The 21,303-nt window shown below is 45.4% G+C and overlaps 1 protein-coding gene across 4 annotated transcripts in view; it reads left to right on the top strand.

The window, feature by feature from the left end:
* The window catches only part of PHB (prohibitin), a 72,864-nt gene that overhangs the window by 37,036 nt on the left and 14,525 nt on the right, over window positions 1-21,303 (top strand). For all 4 annotated transcript variants that reach the window (XM_029573248.1, XM_029573247.1, XM_029573250.1 and 1 more), the window contains 2 exons: window positions 8,690-8,832; window positions 10,185-10,301. In XM_029573248.1, the coding sequence (XP_029429108.1) occupies window positions 8,690-8,832; window positions 10,185-10,301 (260 nt within the window). The remainder of the gene's footprint in view (window positions 1-8,689; window positions 8,833-10,184; window positions 10,302-21,303) is intronic.

The raw sequence follows: 21,303 nt of genomic DNA, 5'->3' as shown, positions 1-21,303 counted from the left end.
TGGGGCATCTGAATGGTCATAAAGTGGCAGGAAATACTTTAAAGGTAAAAACCTATGCCCGACTCGGACCGAGTTTCGCACTTAGTGTGGGCTGCTTCAGGGGCTATATATATATAAGAGCAACGTGAAAAAGAAGATGACCATTCAAATAATGTTAATTTCCTTCACAGTAACTAGTAGTGCAGCTGTATACCCTTCCGGTATGCTGAGACTGAGATTTGTGCATTTGAGCTGTTCTGTACTGTAAATTTAAACAAGATTCCTGCGATGGACAAATACAGTAGACTTCCTGTTTGCTGAGATGTTAATCGGTTTACAGACTGTGCGCTGAGCTATTGTGCCTAAGCTAATGTCTGTAGCTGCACTGTTTTTTACCTTTTAATTAAAGTATTTCCTGACACCGATCTAATGTTGTTCTGGTTGTATTGCTGCTACGTTGGATCGGCTTCCGTGTTTTCTGGGATTATGTAATATCTATGCACCAAATGTGTGCTCGCCAGATTTGTTGTCTATGATCGTAAGTTAATTGCTCTGGTTCCCCACATATAATAAGATCATTTGGGAAGGGGGGGACGGGACTTTAGTGTGGCTGCAGACGCTTATGTTGACTGTAAACCAGCCAGAGAATATAAAATGGAGCAAGAAAATTTAGGAGTCAACTTGGTTAAAGAGTTAGGTCTCTTGGATATATGTTGTGTCTTACACTGGGGAGAATGAGACTATACGTTCTGTTCTAACCCTCACAAGTGGTGTTCTCTCTTGGACTATAGCTTGATTTCTACAGATAAGTTTTCTGAGGTAACTAATGCAGAGATTGGAACAATATTGACTTCTGACAATGCACAAGTTTTGATGGAATTGGAACTGGGATTTGTTGCTCAAAAAGCATGTAATTGGTGGATGGATCCAAATTTATATCAGGATCAGAAATTTCATGGTTGGTTACAGAAATTCATAGAGTATAATGATAAAGATCAGATTTCTCCATTATTGTTGTGGGAATTGAGCAAGGCAGTTATGCATGGTCGTGTGATTGCTTATGTGGCCAAGCAGGCAAAAATCCACAATGCTGAAATTTTAAGGCTTACACTATTAGCTAAACAAGCTCAGAGCCAGCATGCGAAAATGTTGTCTATAGAAGATAAGCAGGCCTGGGATTCTGCATGGACTGCGCTTGACTTAGAAAATAGCCACTGCTATTACTAGCAATGGTTACATGGAATAGACTTAGTTTTTGGGTACTTGCCAGGTTCTCATGGCCTGGATTGGCCACTGTTGGAAACAGGATGCTGGGCTTGATGGACCTTTGGTCTGACCCAGTATGGCATTTTCTTATGTTCTTAATACCTTGCTCTTTCAAAGGGCTAGGAAGTTCCTGTCTTTCTTTAAATATAGTAATCACACAAATAAACTTTAAGCCAATTTGGTAAAGATAAAAGGGCAGAAGGCTGTTATCTCGGGAATAAAAGATGAGGTGGGTAAGATTCAGCATACTGCTCAACAAAGTTTGGAAAATTTTGTAGATTTTTACAAGTCCTTGTATAGCCCTCAAGGGGTGATGATTAAAGTAGAGGTACAATTTTTTTTAGGATGAATGGCCGATGCTTCTTCCTGACAAACTAGTGGGTATTAACAAGCCAATAACTGATGGGGAAAATTTCGCAGCCATTTAGAGGTTGGATGGGCTGAGATCTGAATATTATAAAGTCTTAGTTTTTGCTTTTGAATCCTTTGGCTAAACTTTATAACTCCTGGATGGAAATTGATGCTCTCCCTGAAGTAATCAATCCTTGATAATAGCGCTGCCTGAAAAAGACCAAGATCTGCTAGATGTGGGTTCCTACAGGCCCATATTCCTAATTAATGTGCACATGAAAATTATGACCTCGGTATTGGCTGCTATGCTTAACTTGGTGTTACTGAGCGTGGTTGCAGATCATCAGACTGGATTTGTACGAGGAATGTACATAGATTAATTATTAGGGGTGTGCATTCGGATTGACCGCATTAGTAAAACGCAACTCATATTTTTTTTTTACTTAAATTGATTCGACATAAACGATCGGATTTCCCACATATCGAACATAGATATGTTCGATATGTGGGAAATCGCGATTGTTGAGCCAAAATAAAAATATAAACCCCCTCACCCTCCTTAATCTCCCCCCCCGACTTACCACAACTCCCTGGTGATGGAGCGAGGAGTGAGGACGCCATTTCTGCAATCCTTGGCGAGAAGCATGTGACGTCGGCGGCACGTCGAGTGACGCCGGCGTCACGTGATTCCCGGCTCGTTCGGCCCAAAAAGAACTTTTGGCCAGCTTGAGGGGGTCAGGAGGCCCCCCCAAGCTGGCCAAAAGTTCTTTTTGGGCCGAACGAGCCGTCCGGTGCGAACGAGCCGGGAATCACGTGACGCCGCGTCACTCGACGTGCCACCGACGTCACATGCTTCTCGCCAAGGATTGCAGAAATGACGTCCTCACTCCTCGCTCGATCACCAGGGAGTTGTGGTAAGTCTGGGGGGGGGATTAAGGAGGGTGAGGGGGTTTAAATTTTTTTTTTGCACATATGTACATATACCCAACTCATTGGATTTTTTTTATGTCCATATTGGCCGCAAGTGGGACCCCCTTTCGGACATAAAAAATATGAACATAAAATTTTGCTCTGCACATCCCTATTAATTATGACTCTTATTCAGCAGCAGAATTGCAGAGTGCTGAGTTCAGACGCTGAAAAAGCTTTTGACTCAGTATCCTGGAATTACCTATTTTTGGTAAGTATGGTTTCCGGTGGGGGGGAATATATTGCGGTGGGTTTCATATACCGTATTGGTTACCAAGTGCTTGCTTACTCATAAATGGTTCGTCTCAGATAAGTTTTGCTTGAGGCGGGGAGTGAGGCAGGGCAGCCCTTCATCACCATTATTGTTTGTTCTGGCCTTAGAACCAATGGCAGTTAAGCTGCGGGAGGAAGATGTATTTCAGCGTATCCAAGTGGGCCCGGTGCTGTTTGCCGACGATATTCTGCTTTTTGTAGGCAACCCTAGCAATAGCGTGCCTATGATTAAAGAGCTTTTTGCTAAATTTTAAACAGCTACAAATCAATTGTGAGCAATCAGAAGTGCTTGCCCTGGACCCCGTCATTTCACAGGTGTGGGTGGGGGGCTTTCCTTTTAAGTGGGCAGAAGACAGACAGATATTTGGAGGTGTGGATACCAAGGGACCTTTCTCAATTATACTACCTCAGTATTCAGGAGATCTTGGTGAAAATACCGGAGCAATTGCAGACTCTGGGTGAGTTGCCTGTTTCGTTCACGGGGAGGTGCGCGCTGTTGAAGTTGATGATTCAGGTTACGCAGCTTCCTTGTTGGCTACCTAATGCAGATCTTGCCTCTCTCAAATCTGCTTTTCTCAGCTTTATTTGGAGGAGTAGAAAGGCTAGAGGGGGATATAAAAAAATTACTTTATAGCAAAGAGGAGTCTAGACCTTCCCGATTTCCAGCAATTTAATACAGCCTGCCATTTGCAGGGTCTTAGGGAATGGCATTCGGATCGATATAAGTAGTATGAGAAGGAGATGCTTGAAGGTATGCTTCGCCCTTGGTTGCTTATGTTTTTTATACATTCTGTCAAGGCCAAATTGGTTAAAGAGGCTAAACAAAATGTGTTTTGGGCGATGGCAAGGGCTTGGAGGTGGCTTGGGGTCTGGTTATGGAAGAACTCTCAGTTCCTCTATGTTGCCCCTTTGTGGGGAAATAAACACTTTTTACCAGGCCAGGCATATGAGCCCACATTTCATTCATGATCTCTTTCAGGGTGAAAGGCCATATTTCACCTATATGATGCTGAACTGTTAGACACATTGAAGAAAGTATTCGTTTTCATTCTGTGCATAATTAAACTGTGAAATGTTGTTGCCATAGAATGTGGTTAAAGCAGGGTTTAAAAACCAGTCCTGGATGAAAAGTCTATAAACCATTATTAGCCATGTAGACTTGGGGGAACGCCTCTGCCTATCCTGGTTACGAGCAACTAACCCTCTTAATCTATGCGCTACAGCTCTGTTGAAACTTATCAAAGTAGAATCAGCCAGTTTCAGCTGAAAATGTGTAAATACATCACTGAATGCAAGTTCTCTTCTGACTCACTGAAAAGAGCACCGGTACGTCCAATCTTGAAAAAGGTTTCTGCTGACCCAACATTACTTTCAAGTTATCGTCCCTTCTCTTCCCTATCATATTTGGCCAAACTAGTAGAGAATGCAATACTCCAAAAACTTACCACTTTTCTCGATTCCGACCCCTCTCTGGATCAGTACCAATTTGGGTTCCAGCAATTTCACAACACTGAAATGCTCCTCCTCCTCTAGTTTTGACACCATTCAATGGGGTTTTGATTGCGGATTTTTTCTCCTAGATATTTCATCTGCCTTTGGCACCATCGATCATTGTATCCTTCTCTCCAAGATGCGCTCTCTCGGTATTACTGGTTCTGTGATTTCACAGTTTACTTCATAGTTAACATGTCGATCTCAACAAGTAAAAATAGGGTCGGAAATTTCAGCTTGGGTCCCTCTGACCTCTGGTGTGCCCCAAGGGTCGGCATTATCAGCAGCTCTTTTCAACATCTGACACCTTTATGTTCGCTGCTTGCTGCCCTTGCGATACAGTATAAATTGTAAGCAGATGACATGCAGTCCCCCCCCCCCCCCCCCCCAAGGATACTTGTCATCTCACAGAGCAATCATCTCATTATGTCTTACAAGCATTCATGATTGACTTTTTCAAAACAAACTTGCCTTAAATGTCCTGAAAACCAAAATTATGATCCTATCTCGATTCCCTCTCTTAGGTTCCTGAAAATATTGTTTTCAAAAATTAAAATATACCCACATCCAAAACAGTTCATAATCTCTGCATTCTCCTTGTTCCTTCTCGCTCTTTGCACGCTCACATCAAGGCCCTTACACTTTGTTTTTCAGGCTGCGACTCTTAACCGCTTATGGAGCCTCCTGATTTTCAAACGGTTCTTCTACCGCCTCTCTTCCCTGGTTTGGAGTATTGCAATGCACTTTTCACTGATTTGCCTGCTTATTCAGTTCACCCTTATTCAGAATTCTGCTGCCAGGCTCTTAACGGGCGTGCACACACACGAACTCAGCACCCCAGTTTTGCAAATGTTACACTGGCTCCCAGTTCCATTTCAGGTACAGTATAAGCTCGCAGTTACTATTCATACCCTCCTTCATAATATTCCTTCACCTTGGATTGCAGCAACACTAAAAATTCATACCCCGTCCAGAACCTTACGCTCCTCCAGTCTGTGCCTCCTAGCTGGATACTCCCTCTCCTCGCACAGAAGAGGCTAGGGAACGGGCTTGCTTCATTGCTGGCCCTTTTTTATGGAACTCCCTCCCAAAAGGGATAAGAACAATAGAACCAAAGTTGTTTTCCGAAACCCATTTATTTCAAAAGGCATTTTCCATCTATACTGACAATAGTTGCCTATCAGCGCCTGTTTTGGTTTGATTTTTGTTGCTGACTGATTCTTATGCAGTTTTATTATGCGTGCGTTCTTGTGCCCCGTCCTGAATGTAGGAAGAGCGGGTAATAAATATTCTAAAATAAACACTGCTGTCAGTGATAGAAAATTGTCACTTGGGTGCCTATAAATTTGGGCCCTTGCTGCTTGGCTTGTGCTCTGGAGGAGCTGCTGTGATGGGGCTGAACCTACAATAAGCCACTGCAATTATAGGCTGGGACTACTTCCTTGCTGCAAGGGGAAATGCACATTTTTAAAAAGCCAAAACAAATATTAGGCCAAATAAGAGAACAAACAAATAGGGAAAGCCTACGGAGGCGTACCTACAGGAACATTTTCCAGCTTAAATTTGTAAGAAGAGGTGTGGATAGGTTTGTGGTATTTGAGGAAAATGTTGTGGGTGGAGTTAAGGGCAGGTATAGAAGTGTGTGTTGGTATGTATTCTATTTATTTACACTAATTTCTAACCCACCCGTTTACCAGACATCAGTTCTGAGCAGCTTACAAGTTTACATACACACTAAAAGACAAAATCAGCACGTTAGAAATCTGTGGGGCAAGAGTAGAGGGATGTGTGGGTGGCAGGGTTTGTGTGGGGATGTCAGTGTGGATTGTATGTTTGTGGTAAGGGTACAGTGTGGTGTAAGTGGAGTGCAGATGAGTGGGTGTTTGGGGAGCTGGGGTGCAGGTATATGCAGGAATGGAGATAGGAGCGTGGGTTTGTGTGAAGATATGTGAGGGAGATGGTGAAGGAGGGTGGGGCTGAGAGTGGTAGATATGTTGGGAGGGGGAGGCAGTAGGCGACAGGTGGGCGGAGCTATGTTTCTCTTTCTCTCTCTCTCTCTCTCTCTCTTTCTCTCTCTCTCTCTCTCTCTCTCTCTCTCTCTCTCTGTAATGGGTTTATTATTAGCTTATAGGAATAAATAGACAAAGGGAATTGATACAAATAGTACTAATGGTTAACTGCAATAATCGGACAAGGCGAATAATCACAAAAATTAATACAAGAGTATATGAAGCAAAGCATACATTCCATATGGTGTTATTTAGGAACCAAGATGTGTAATGTTCTGTCTGTTTACAACTTTTCTTACTTTTATATTGTATGTGCTTGCTTTCTTGAACCCTGGTGCTGCTTTGATGTCCTGCTTTCGTGCCTTGGTGTGGTTGCCTGGCTCCCAGATTCTTGTCTGACAGGTTTCAGAGCAATAGTTGGGCTAGCTCTTATCAACAGTACTTTCAGCATATGTAAGAGATATCGCACTTCTCTGCGGCCTTCTTGTCCGACAGTTTTTACTTATGAGTTTACTTATAATGGCTATAGGGTCAGGTCAGTGACCTTTTTATTGTTTCAAAGAGGCCTTATGTGTATAGGGTAAGGGTGGTGACCTCTGTTATCCCTGCAAACAGTAATAAGGAGATCTTGTAGTTTTAAGTTCAGTGTTCAGTCCTGCTGAGGCCCATAGGTAGTCACTATTTGATCTGAGTTCATTGAGCTCAAATCAATTCCATAACGAGGTATGTAGGGGGATTTATGGAGCAGGTGATGGGGAGTTAGGGTGGCATTATGCACATGAAGGGGAATGGGGGGGGGGATGGTGTGCATCTAGGAATGTAATGGGATTAGGGGTATGAGGGAAGTGGCTTTCAAAATGCAGTTTGATATACTTTGAAGCCAGCTGCATCAGTTTATGGGTCAAAGGGGTGGAGTAGAGCTGGCTTTTGGAATGGGCTAGTGGTCAATATTCTACTTCTGTTTCCCTTAGAAAGAAATAGGAGTTTTTTTCCTTTTTTGAGGCTTAGTTCTCTGAAATTACTGACCTGATGTCTTTGATTTTCAGAGTCTGAGAGAGAACATTTTCTTTCTGCATGCCAAATTTGGAGAATTTCCATCCCTTTTTTTTTTTATTATTTTATTGTGCTTATGGCTAGCCAGACACTAATCCATCCCTTTTTGTATAATTCTTTCCAGCATTAAAAAGAAAAAATCAGAGCACAGCAAAAAAAAAAAAAAAGCAAGAGAAAGTACAAAGGAACAAGCAAAACGAAAGAAAAATCTAAATAAAAAAAAAAATATAACCAAAATAAAAGAAGCAGAATTTTAGGAGCCAGGGCAAAACACGTTTGTGTTTTTCTAAATTTTGTTCCTTTCCTGATGCTTTTTTGAATAATGCAAAGCTGTGGCCCATATCTCTGTAATGAGATGACGCTCCTAGCTCCACCTCACCAACATGAAATAGTAGCTCTCAGTTCTGAGCTACGAGATTCCTGAACACTCCTGACTTTCGGATAGTAGAAAGACTAGGGGGCACTCTATGAAGTTAGCATGGGGCACATTTAAAACTAATCGGAGAAAGTTCTTTTTTACTCAACGCACAATTAAACTCTGGAATTTGTTGCCAGAGAATGTGGTTCGTGCAGTTAGTATAGCTGTGTTTAAAAAAGGATTGGATAAGTTCTTGGAGGAGAAGTCCATTACCTGCTATTAAGTTCACTTAGAGAATAGCCACTGCCATTAGCAATGGTAACATGGAATAGACTTAGTTTTTGGGTACTTGCCAGGTTCTTATGGCCTGGATTGGCCACTGTTGGAAACAGGATGCTGGGCTTGATGGACCCTTGGTCTGACCCAGTATGGCATTTTCTTATGTTCTTATGTTCTTATGCTTAAAGTATGCATGGTAACCTGCTTCTTATACCAGGTATGCCTCATTCAGAGTCCTTCGGATACCCTGAAAAGCAGATCTCTTTAGGGACCTGAAAATGGTCAGAGTAGATAATAGTCACTGCTAATGTTCATCCATAGGGGGACGTTCACTGGCCAGGAGTGTTTGTCTGTCTGTTCTGTCCCCTATCCTCACCTTTGCCCAAGTTATCTTGCTCTGCCTGCTCAGGAATGTGAATTTACTCTTCAAAAATATTTACGGTACTTTAAAATGGCTTATAACCTGCTTTCTCCAGTGATTGGGGCGGGGTTTCCAATAAAAACATTAAACCAGTGAATGAAAATTAGGCAGCGCGACAGTGATATATTATTGAAGAGGAAAATCTGAGTGTAAATCATTCGCACACAATTCCGGTGCAGTGCGTCCGTGGTGAAGTTGCCCTGGCAAATGCTCTGTTCATGCTGTTCTTTTTCTTTGCAGATTTGCAGAATGTGAACATAACCTTGCGCATCCTTTTTAGACCTGTTGCTAATCAGTTACCGCGGATTTTCACCAGCATTGGGGAGGACTATGATGAGAGAGTCCTTCCTTCCATCACGACTGAAATCCTGAAGTCTGTCGTGGTAAGTTGGGAGATCGCTGTTTTCCCCAGTCTCCCTAGCCTGAGCCTCGCATGCTGACACAAAGAAGCAAGGACCCTCTGTCATTTTTCACAGACACCAGGCGAGAGCCACATATCTGTCACCTGGGAGAAGGACCTTGGGCTCCTCATGTTGAGGAAACACCATCTCTGCATCCCCTTATGGGTCCCTCCAGAGCTTTGGTGAACCGTGTTACATTATTAGATATTTGAAAGGTTTTAATGATCCATGGTCAACAACAAACCTTTTCTGTTGGAAAAAAATCAGTAGAACTAGGGGTCATGATTTGAAACTCCAGGGAGGAAGACTCAGAACCAATGTCAGGAAGTATTTCTTCACGGAGAGGGTGGTGGATGCCTGGAATTCACTTCCGGAGGAAATGGTGAAGACTAAAACTGTGAAGGATTTCAAAGGGGCATGGGATAAACACACTGGATCCATAAAGGCTAGAGGATGGGAATGAAGAGAAAGAGCCAAGGGGGTGGCTTGCTGGAATGGAGGCTACTACCTGGTGATTACTACCCTTACTCAATAAGCGGTTAATGCAACTCCAACATTGCTCTCTGCTTCTACGGCAGGGGGAAATGTGGGAAAAGAGGATTTGCATTCAGACACAACCAACAAGTACTGAACTACACAGTCTGGGTAAACAAATAAGCATGGGGGTAGCTTGCTTATTGCGGCAGTTACTACCCTAAACCAATTAAGCCTGATACTTCACTTTGAATGCATATACAGCGTTGCTCTTCTTCATTGTTAGGGAGTAATGTGGAAAAGAGGATTTACATTCAGACAACATCCAACAAGGCATTGATCTGTGCAGTCTGGGTAAACAAGCATTGGGGTAACTTGCTTGATGCGGCGGTTACTACCCTTAACCATTAAGCCTTATGATTCACCTTTGATGCAACTCTAACATTACTCTCTGCATCATTGGCAAGGGATGGCTGGAAATTTGAATCAAACAGTTACCAACAAGGGCCCTGAATTTGGTGGTTGGTGAAACAGATAAGTATGGGAAAATAAGTGTGGGAGCTTGCTGGGCAGACTGGATGGGCCGTTTGCTCTTTTTCTGCCGTCATTTCTATGTTTTTATGTATGTTTTCTATATTACTGCTAAATAAATGTGTCCACTTGTGAAAATTTGGAAAAAGTGAACAGGGAATAATGGAATCTGACATTTTTGTTATGTTTCCTGAAGAGAATGCTTCTGTCCATGTCAGTTCAGAGAGACACGAGACAGCAATGGCTGTGTTTTCTTAAAAAAAAAAAAAAAAAAAATAGTACAGTGATCCTGCTCGACTTTTTCTTATTTGTCCCTTCTATGTTCTCAGGCTCGGTTTGACGCGGGAGAGCTGATCACGCAGCGAGAGCTTGTGTCAAGGCAGGTCAGCGAGGATCTGACCGAGAGAGCGGCTACTTTTGGACTCATTCTAGATGATGTTTCCCTGGTGAGCCACATTTCTTTCTGGCTTAGTTCTCACAAGGGAGTTTTGGAATAGACAGGATTTCCATATACCAAATGGGGCTCCTGCTGATGCCCACCCCCATCTCACAGCTTTCCACTAACCTCCGTCCACTTACTATTACCACCCTCTCTGCTTGCTACACAGTTTAGCACTATTGCCCCCCTAGCGGCTTATTCATCCCAGCTTCTCACACAAGACTACATCTCTGCAAGCACAGAATGAGAATTAATACCTTTTACAGTAACATCCTTCATTATTTCCCATTAATAGGCCCCAGCTTCTTACATATTCTGTACGACTCGGAGGAAGGAGTTCTTTGTTTCCACTAATAAAAATGAGTCGTCATTTTACCATCGTAGCCATTGTTAAGGCTCCTATACTGATAGCTTTTTCATTTAGTTTTGAATACGATGTATTTAGGAGAAAAGATCTGATCCTGAATGTAAAGCCGAAATGGAAATGTGGGGTCTGGAAAGAATTTTCTTCATTGTGCTTCAAAATTGGCTGCAGATACAGTATATTTTTGCCTCCCCTTGGACTTCTATATAGCGGAGCTGTCTGGCAACCAGGAGATGGTTGATTTGATGGACCCTGGGTTTGTTTGTTTTTTTTCCCCCCCCAGGCTTGTAAATTGTGTAACCAGTCTCCCGTGCAGACATTTGTAATAACTGTCCTGTCTTGCCTAAAGGTGCCTAACATCCCCAGCCTTGCACACAGCACGACAGTAATACTCCCACTCCATCTGTGATGCCGTTTAAGGTAGATAGGGGCTGTTTTGAGCCAGGGTGTGTTTAAAATTATTATTCACATTCCCTTTTCCTTTTAAAGGGTACTTCAGGTCCTATAAACAAAAGCAGGGCCATGAGGTGTGGGGAGCAGCAACAGGAAGCACAGAGCAGGGAGCGCTGTCACTGCAGAACAGGCAAAGGCATTTAAAATACTGCAGGGGTGGAAAGGGCATTGTCAGGAACTGAGTAGCTGAGTCATCTTTAAATTGCCTCCTTTAACAATGAGGGACAGACTGTAGCTTCTTGCTGTGATCGGGGATAGTTGCAGAGAGAAACCCAAGGGGCGGGCATGGTAAGCAGCTTAGTGAGGTGGTACGTGGAATCTGGGAATGGAGGCCAATCGGAAGATACGGTTTAGCTGTGCGCTAGCAAATGAAGCTACTTCTAGAAACCTAATAAAAAGGGGTCACTGGAATTTAATGTGCCCGTCTGTTGTCCTGCAATGGTGCAGTAAAGTCGCAGAGCAGGCTGCTGCTGAGAATTCTGAGAGGCTCGGTTAAGATTAAATAAGAGAGGTTAGGGTGATGTAACTGTGCTATTTTTATCCCACTTTTTATATGTGCTAAACTACTGTAGTAATAATCTGTTTTGGCGCGCAGTTTGCTAAAAACTGTGCACTTATGTGTAAGCATGTTAATGATTTTGAATGCACAATTTAGGCAGTACCGCCAATACAGACATGTTAAACCTGCTTAACTTGGGGGGGGAGGGAAGGGGGTGCTAGAGAGCCAACAGGAGAAATGGCTACATGACTTCTGATCTCCTCCTGCCCTGCATTTGTTTTTAAATAATAATAATGGCACTCCATAGTCTCTTCAGTTTCTAAATACAAGGAAACTGTTTTTTAACTTGCTCCTCCTGAGTGGGATGTTTGTTTGGAAAGGCAGCTACTGCAAGAAGGAAGAGGCCTGCAGCTCATTCCGGAGCAAGGCTGTGAGCAAGCCCTGTGGCATCGGACGACAGAGCGAGGCGGCTCTGCGGTAATCTGAGAGAGGCCCAGACTGGCATTTATGAAGTTCACCCTTTCTTCTAAGGAAATAACCTTGGGTTCACAGGAAAATAACCAGGCTGGAAATTGAGAGAAAATACAAAATGTTTTACCTCTGGTCAAGCTGTGAAGGTCGTAGGGCTAAATAAAAGTTAATGGAGGAAGTACGAAGTCTTCATTTAAGCCCAGTGAATGACTGCTAAATGTTAAGAGTTTGGGGATAAGTCACTGTTGAAAAGAATCTGCATTGCTGTGTTTAAGTGCTTGGTGCTGCGTGTAATCTTCACGAGATGGCATTGCACGATGTGGGAGGTACAGGAACAGGATTACAGAGCCGAGGTACCAGGGAAGTGCCTGGGTGGTAGTTTAATCAGGTAGGCTGTTTGAAATTAATAAACATTGTCCTGCTCGCTGCTTGGGTTCCTTCGCAACTGGAAGCAGAGTTGTATGACCTGGGAACTAAGCTATTCTGTGGCATTGGTGAAATTCAGCAGAAATCCCCCCCTCCCCCCCCAAAAGCGAACATTGCCTTGCCATAGTGGGCACTTTGGGGGCACAGAGGTGTGCGTTAGATGGTGAATCAAATCTCTTAGCCTGTAACAGAGTCTAAAATCCTGAAGCTGGTGACACAAATCCAAGATGTTGAGAACTGATATTAATAAGGCAGTGAGTGACTTGAAATGTGAAGCGAAGGTCTTAGATACGACTGTCTCTCAAACTGAAATAAACATAAAACACATTTACTCATCGTTCAAATAAAATTAAAGCACTTGAATTGAACAAGGCAATTTTAAAGATAAGGAAGAAGACTTAGAGAATTGGCAGAGGAGATGAGAAATTCCTGGCATCTCTGAATTGGACAGAGAACGTGTTTCAAATTGTAGAAGATTTTTGCCCCTGTGCTCCAGAAACAGTAACACGCATTGCACTGAAGAGAGCTCATTGTGTCTGTAGAATTTTTTACTCCAAGCTTGACACGGTATGTTGTCATAATTTTGTGGACAAGCAAGCATTGATGAATGCAGTTTGTAAAAGGATCATCTCTGTTTTAAAGGAGACAAAATAATTTTTTACTGATCTTTCTCAGTTTACTTTGCTAAACAGGAAAAGTTTTCAGCCTCTCTGCTCCTGAGAGGTAAGGTGTAACATGCAGATGCGCCTTCCCTTTTGCTTTGCTATTTTAGTGTAATGGAGATCACGATGAAGTGACTGAAATTGATGGACTTGGTTGAAGAATTTGACAATGGAGTGGATGCAAAACATGGGGCAGGATTTGCCTCCAGCGTCTGAATAGAGGATGGCAACTCCAAAGGATCAGAAGGTCTCCAGTGGGTGAAAGCAATTGCACATGAGGTCCTTGGATGTTACAGAAAAAGAAATAAAACTTTCAGCGCACAATCATTTAACAAAAGCAGAGGATTCTCTGCGTATGGGGTGGGTGGTGATGCTGGGCTTAGTGTCTGCTATGGGCTTTGAATGTTCAATTGTTTATGACCCTTTCTTTCTTTGCCAAATCTGTTTTTTGTGATGTGTAGTTTATAGCAGATATGGTTATATTTCTTGCTTTGTTTCAGATACTTTGTAGAGGCTAGCAGATCTGAAATATGAGGAAAGGAAATGGGTGTATGAACTTAAAGCATGAATTTGTGATGGATTGTTTTCTACCTATGCTTTCCTTTTTGGGATTTAGAGTGGAGGTGTAGTGTATGAGGTAACTAAGCATAAGAGCTTGGTATTTGCAGTTAATAGATAGAGACAGCTGTCTCCTCATGCACTGTAATAGTAATGAGAGATTTATGATTCTTTGGCAACAAACGGGGCTGAATTAGTCATGACATGTGAGCAACTTTGTCCAAAAGCACCATATGGGGACCTATCTCTTAGAGCGAGCAACTTTGTCCAAAAGCACCATATGGGGACCTATCTCTTAGAGCTCAGTAAAATGTGTGGGAGCCCCTGAGCATGCTGCCTTGTGAGCCCTCAAATTATTTTGTCTAGGCTTCTGAAAGGACTTGTGACCCTCCTTTTACATATGTTCTGTGCAAGTTTTTCTTCCGCCTCGTTGCAGGTTTTTTCCTGTCGATAAGCAGGGATGAATTAGCCATGCTGTCTGGGATGTCCACTAGGGGGCGGCCTGGACAGAGCTTCACATAGATCACAGAGCTTTGCTCTGTATGGCTGCTTTTCCTTTCCTGCGCGGTGCCATCTTCCCTTCAGTTTTTTTTTCCGCATAGAGCTTCACAGAGATTTTCCTGATCCTTTTTTCGGTGGTTTTTTTTTTTTTGCTAGTTTTTTGTGCGACTTCAGATAATTCAGCACTTTTTAGTGTGACTATGCCTCCTCGACCACCGGGATCCAAATTTTGCCAGTGGGGCAAAATTATGTCAGTGACAAATGGCCATAACTATTGTTACCTCTGCCTGGGCCCGGAGCATGATCAATCCACCTGAAAGGGCTAAGGCCATGTGTCCTCCCAGGCCCAAAGCTAGGGAGCTAAAAAATTTGCCCCGTTTGTGAAGAGGGCTCTGGTACAGGTACCCTGTTGCTGGAGATACGCTCGGCCCATTCCACTCCAGGGCCATGCTCTGATGGGCCCCATAAGCCTAAAAGAGCTTCTTCTCTGCAGCCCCCCCGATGCGTTGGGGAAAGCAGCTTGTCCCTCTGAGGTGCCTGCGTGGGCCCGCGCTACAAAGCATCGGGAGATGTGCCGCATAAGCAAAAGAGTGTAGAGTCTAGTGCATCGAAGCATACCTCTTCCGGCGCCTCCTTAAGTGCACCTTTGACTCAGGAACAGACGTGTTCATCGGCAACCAAATCTTTCGATGCACGGCTGCATCGAGTGGAGCCAACGCATTGACGCTCTTCCATCCACTCGACGCAGGACACCTCGGCATATTCGATGGAGGAAAAGCAGTCGACGCAGCTGACACCATCGGACGCTCAGCCTCTGACGCCAGGGGCTCATGTCTCTCACCGGCACAGGAAGAAGTCAGTACAGGTGGATCCCCGAGTGTTGTTTTTTTTTCAACGAAGGGCAGCTCGTCATGGGGTTTTCTGATGTAGAATCCTTTCGGAGCACTTGTCTTCAAGCTCTTCGGAGCGGGTTTTTTTCTGACCTTTCCTCTGTCTCCCGGCACAAATGGGCTTCTCCTCATTTGCAAGAGCCCCTGCGAAAACAACACAAGGCTTCTCATGTAGAGGAGCATGTGACACCCCATGTACGGGGGCCACCTTTGGACATCCTGTGGGCGGCAATCTCAACCAAAGGCTGTGGGAGGCAGACCACAGTGAGCAAGGCTTCCCTGGTGTCTCATGCCATGTCCCAAATCTCCCAGATCCTTTCACAATTCTTCCATAATCCGGGGGATTGGGATCTGCTCAAGATGGCGCCGGCTGAGAGGAAGGCATGAGCGTGGCTCCGATTTGACCTTACCTGCTAATTTTGTTTTCTGTTAGCGATGCCATATTCAGCACGCAAATGCAAGGCGAAAGAAAGGGCTTACCCCGCAGCCCCTCCGGGACCCTTGTTATCGGGGCCGATGGACGCCCATGTCTTGCGGATGGTGAAATCGAGTGAGATGTCGGAAATAGGGGCTGAAACAGTCTTAGCCGCCTTTTCTCCAGACTCTTTGACATCTTTCCCCTCGATCGACAGACAACCTCTAGCAAACCCTACAAGCTCTAGAGAGCATGGTCTCCCTTCGGTGAGAAGTCCAGCGGAAGTGGATGTTTGTTTTGCCGTGGTGGGGACAGGAGACGCCAAGATCTCTGGGAAGACACCGATGGCAGCCCTGCTGAGGGCCTTGCTGGCCAACCTACAGGAGAGCTTGAAATGTTGGAGGAACTCTCGCAGGGTAAATTATACAGCCCATTGAAAGAAATTGAAACTCCAAAGCTGTAAGACTTACGAATATTACTCTTGAAAATATTTGGGATGCAATAACTAACAGGCCGATATAGTAAAGTCCGCGGAAAGTGGATGGTTCTCCTACAGACCCCGCTGCCTTGAGCGCCCGGCTGGACGTCCAAGCCGGATGTCCGAGGTTGCAGCTTGGACGTCTAGCCTGGGCGCTCAAGGCAGGGGGAAGGCCCATGAACGTCTGTCGGCATTGAAGCAAGTACCACACACTAGTTACTCACCAAAATACTCTTTCTTCATGTGCAGCACCAGCTCCTTCTCCAGTTCCAGGGACTGACCGTACAGGCTGGAGTGTGGACTGGCCTGCGGCGGGCCGGCGCCATCAGCCTCAGGGTCACCCAGGCCCCGTAGCGCAAGTCCGAGTAGCTGGAGCGAGGGCCGACGTGCCGCTGGTTGAAGCCCATGCCGATGCCGCTGTACCGGTTGCTGCTGGGCGTTCATGGGCCAGCGCCCAGGCTTGGACGTCCAAGCTGCGACCTCGGGTCAACCCACCTCAAGGAAGACTGACCTAAAATCCAGGATGTGGCAGTATCCATGTTACAACACTGTGCAGCTCCCACATGGCTTAGTGGTCATAGAGTCCGCAATAAAGCATTCCAAAAAAACTCGCCTTCACTCCAATACCCCGTCAGGCAAAGACTGTAAATACCTGGATGACTTTGGAAAAAGGGCTTACCGGGCAAGCATGTTATTTATTTATGTATTGTTTTTTTTATATACATTTGGTTTCGCCATCATAACTGTTTACAAGTTTCGATTGGAGTGGAGTATTATTATGAAGAAATACAGAGGTCATAGTAAAAGTCAGATAACATTAAGGGTGGGGTACAGTTATGGACCGGTTGGATAAGAGTAAATCTAAAAGGTATCATATGAGTATAGTGAGGACCAATCAGGAGGTTTGTTGTGCGGGGGGGTGTATGTTTGTCATTGGGTTAAACGCAAAGATACAACAACATCAGTTTTATATTGTGCAGTATCTTTATGAGCGCCTACAATCTTTAAAACCCCACCTCGTCTCCCCCACCTTGGAAGGGGCTCCCCCACAGCCCTTCTCAGCTCTGGAAAAAGGCCTGTGACACCTGCTGTGGACTATCTGAGTCCTTTGAAACTTCAGCCCAAACATCGACAGGGGCAAAAGCGGCCCAAAGGCTGGCCTGGCTGAGAGCTAGTGCCATTCGTGAAGATGTCCACAAATAGCTCGCAGACCTGCCGTGCAAAGGTGACAACTTGTTTGGCGACAAGCTGCAGGAGACGGTCTCCCAGTTAAAAGAACAGAATTGGCTGTCCTCTCTCATGTCACTGGCGGAGCAGTGGTATACAGGTAGGGTGGTACTCTCATAACTACTGTCTGACCTGCCAGCAGAGATGTCAGACTTACCTCACGTACTGCCCTCCAGCCTACCAATCCAGTCAGCAGCAGCCTAGCCTGGGCAGGGCACGTGGATCCTGTCAATGCCTGCCACATGCCACTGAACCCGAGAACCAGCAGGGTTTTGAGGGAGGCAAGACTTCCTCTACCGTCGTCAGTGGGAGGAAGAATATCACTTTTTAATGACTCTTGGGCTGCGATCGCTTCAGACCGTTGGATACTCGGTATTGTCAAGGAAGGATAATCTCTCAGTTTCAGAGACAGCCCCTCCCCCCCCCCCCCCCCCCCAAACCGCATCTGGTCCAGTCCCCGGGGTTCCGCTGCCAGACACACTTGCTTCAGAACAAAGTACAAAACCTTCTCCAACTCCACTCTTTCCAACCGGTTCCAGTCCAGCAGCAGAAAAAAGGTTTTTTACTTCTAATACTTCCTCAGCCCCAAGAAGAAAGGGGGGTTCTGACCAATCCTGGATTTGTGAGCCCTCAACAAATTCCTGCTGAGAGAGAAGTTCAAAATGACCTCGCTCAAGTCTATTCTGCCCTTCCTGCAGCCTAATGACTGGATGTGTTCGCTGGACCTTAAGGATGTTTACTCCCACATTCCAATGCACCCGGGGTCCTGGCGTTACCTTTGTTTTCAGGTCAGTGCCCGTCATTACCAGTACAAAGACCTCCCCTTTGGACTCTCATCCGCACCCAGAATTTTCACAAAATATTTGGTGGTAGCGGTGGCCCACTTACAGAGGAAGGGAGTTCAGCTTTTTCCTTACCTCAACGATTGGCTGCTCGTAGCGCCAATTACTGCCCAGCTGCACTAACATCTAGTCTCGACAATCCAATGCTTAGAGGACCTGGGGTTCCTCATCAACTATGAGAATTCCAGCCTCGAACCCACTCAGATGCTCTAATTCATCGGGGTGTTAATAGACCTCAGTGGGGAGAGTGTTCCTACTGTCCAACAGGGCCAAGACTCTTTGCACCTTGGCTGTGCAACTTGGGCGCATCATCTACCCCTCCGCCTGTCAAATTCTGACTCTTTTCGGGTCACATGGCAGCTGCCATATAAGTCATTCCACAAATTCGCCTGCATATGCAGCATCTACAATGGGGACTGAAGCAGTAGTGGATTCAATACATCCCTTATCACGAAACGTGCGCTGCACCCCCTCCATGAAGAAAGATCTGAGGTGGTGACTATGCCCAGCTACTCTGCAGATGGGGGCAGCATCCCGTCCTCCGACCCTCCATCTTATCCTGACCATGGACGTTTCCACCAAGGGGTGGGGAGCGCAGCTGGGACCCTTGCAGGTACACAAGGCCTTTGGTCACCGTGGGAGCAGGCTCAGCAGATCAATTTCTTAGAACTGTGAGCCATACAAAGCACACTCCACACATTTCGACATCTTGTACGGGGCAAGGTGGACATGAACCTATATGGACAACCAGGTGACCATGTTCTATGTCAACAAATAAGGGGGGTCTGGTTCCTGGAACTTATGCCGGGAAGCCGTCACCATCCTGGGCAAAGAAATACTCTGTTACCCAACAGACAACATACCTTACCAGTGTGGCCAACACCAGAGCAGACAGGTTGAGCAGGATTTTCTATCCCCACGAGTAGGCCCTACACCCGGAGGTAGCGCATGACCAGTTCCGGGAGTGGGGCATGCCCCACATGGATCTTTTCGCAATAGTGTTCAACCAGAAAGTGGACAATCTTGCTCAGCCTACCCCAGCAAGGAGAGATACGCTCTGGATGCTTTTCTCATTTCATGGACGGGAGGTCTGTTCTATGCTTACCCTCTGATTCCTCTGTTATCACGGACTGTTCAGAAGTGCATGGTGGATGTCCCAGATCTCATTCTCATCACCCCAGCGTGGCCCCTGACATCACAGTATATATACCCCTGCAATGACATCAGCCTGCTAGTATTCTCTGTCTGCAGCAGATGGTGGACATGCATCTCCCTACTGGGGATTGCTTCATTTTGAGAGAGGAAAATTAAGGAAATAAATTTGCCCTGCTCTCCTGAAGTGATACCAAATGTCCCTCCCCCAGTTGAGAATTCCTGAGGTGATTTCCATGGTCCCTCAGATGAGTGCCTAGGTCTGGTAGCTGGTTTCAGCCAGCGTGGACTTAGCTGCTTAAGCAGCTGAAAGTCAGCAGATGCAGGAAGCTGAGTGCAGCAGTGACTGCACATGCCCTCTCCCCCCACAGCTGGAGACAGTCTTTGTCCAGGTAAGGCTGAGCTCAGGTAAGCTTAAAAAAATAAAATACAGAGACTTAGGAGGCTTTTGTTGCATAGGGCTTCCTCCTTTCCCCAGTCTCCGTGTTTGGTACGTCGTTCCAACGTTTGTTCTGCTCAATGAGATGTTGAGCAGCCTCCTTAGGCTAGGCCCCACTCCGAGGCTTTCTTGCATGACGCGTGGTAGGCCGCAGCAACATTTTGTACACTTTCTCAGGCTGCCCTCTACAGACTGTTTGGCCTTTGTGTCTAGCTGTGTGTCCAGGTTATGCGCCCAGTTTCTGGACACACAGTCGGGCCTTTTATTCTGTGCATCCCAGTTAAGGGGCACTCTAGTGACCACAGGTCCAATGCAGGTAGGATCCTTGCCTGGACCTTCTGTTAAGTGCCGGAGTACTCCTAGAGCGGCAGCGGGACTTCCTGATAGAGATCCGGATGGCATGGATGATGACGCAGATCCTGACTCTCTTGAGAATGGTAAGATTCCTCCAGGATTAGAACCATATAGAACTATGCTACAGTTCTTTCATAAAGATGAACTGCCAGCTCTGATCTGCTAGACATTGGAAATGCTTTGGGGTTCCTGGGGCAGATTCCGGGTCTGAGCCAAAGAGAAATCCCATTTTGGTTTCCTTGCGTAAAGCCTCTTGGTTTTTCCTTATGATGGAGGCCATTCAAGAATTGATTGATCTTGAGTGGGGCGCTCCAGAGGCTAATTTCAAAGGGGATTGGGTTTAGGAAGGCTTGTACCATCTGGATCCAGTGGTAAGAGAGCGCTTACTTTTCCCGACGTTAGATGCACTTGTTTGTGCATCTAACGTCGGACCACTATTCCCATAGAAGGAGGAGTGACCCTGAAGGGATGCTCATGATAAAAAAGATTGTTTATCCTTAAGAAAGCATTTGAAGCAGTGGCAATGACCTTGCAGATCGCTTCTTGTTACTTGGTGGCTCGCTCTTGTTTGCTTCTCTCCCAGGAGGTTGAAGACTCTGGGGTAAGCTCCAGGGCAGTTATGGAACCAGCCACTGCCTTCTTGGCAGATGCGGACTGTGATTTGGTCTGCACTTTAGCCAGAGGGGTGGCTTCTATAGTAGTGTCCAGACTTCAGTTATGATTGAGAAATTGGTCAGCCGATGCGACCTCGAAGGCTAACCTCACCAAATTGCCCTTTAACAGCTTGCTTTTATTTGGGAGCGAGTGGAAGAAATTGGCCAGTAAGTGGGGTGAATCCCTTGGTTCCTCGTTTGCTGGAGGATAAGAAGCAGGGCAGCGCTCCTTTAACATGAGAGGTCGTGCTAGAGGATCCAGGCATCTTCATCCCTATAGAAGATCAACTTTTCAGAGGACTTGACCTTTTGGTAGGTCTCAGTCCTTTTGTCCCAGACAATCCAGAAGGGGCGCAGGCTCAGGTAGTGGAACCTCCTGAGCCTCCCAATGAAGGTTTGCTGACCCACCTCCGGGAACAGGAGAAAGGGGGAGATCTCTCTCCCTTATCAGAGGTGGGTCGAAATCACATCGGATCAGTAGATCCTGGAAATGATATGAGAAGGATATTTATTTATTTATTTAAAAACTTTTATATACCGGTATTAGTATGCATACATCATACCGGTTTACAACGTAACTTTAAAGGTAGAAATTACAATGAACAGGGAGGGCGAACAAGGAGGA

This window comes from Rhinatrema bivittatum, chromosome 12 (assembly GCF_901001135.1).
Source record: "Rhinatrema bivittatum chromosome 12, aRhiBiv1.1, whole genome shotgun sequence".
NCBI classification, from domain to species: Eukaryota; Metazoa; Chordata; class Amphibia; order Gymnophiona; family Rhinatrematidae; genus Rhinatrema; species Rhinatrema bivittatum.
The sequence above is the reverse complement of the archived record's forward strand: the minus strand, read 5'-3'. Positions and strand labels throughout refer to the sequence as shown.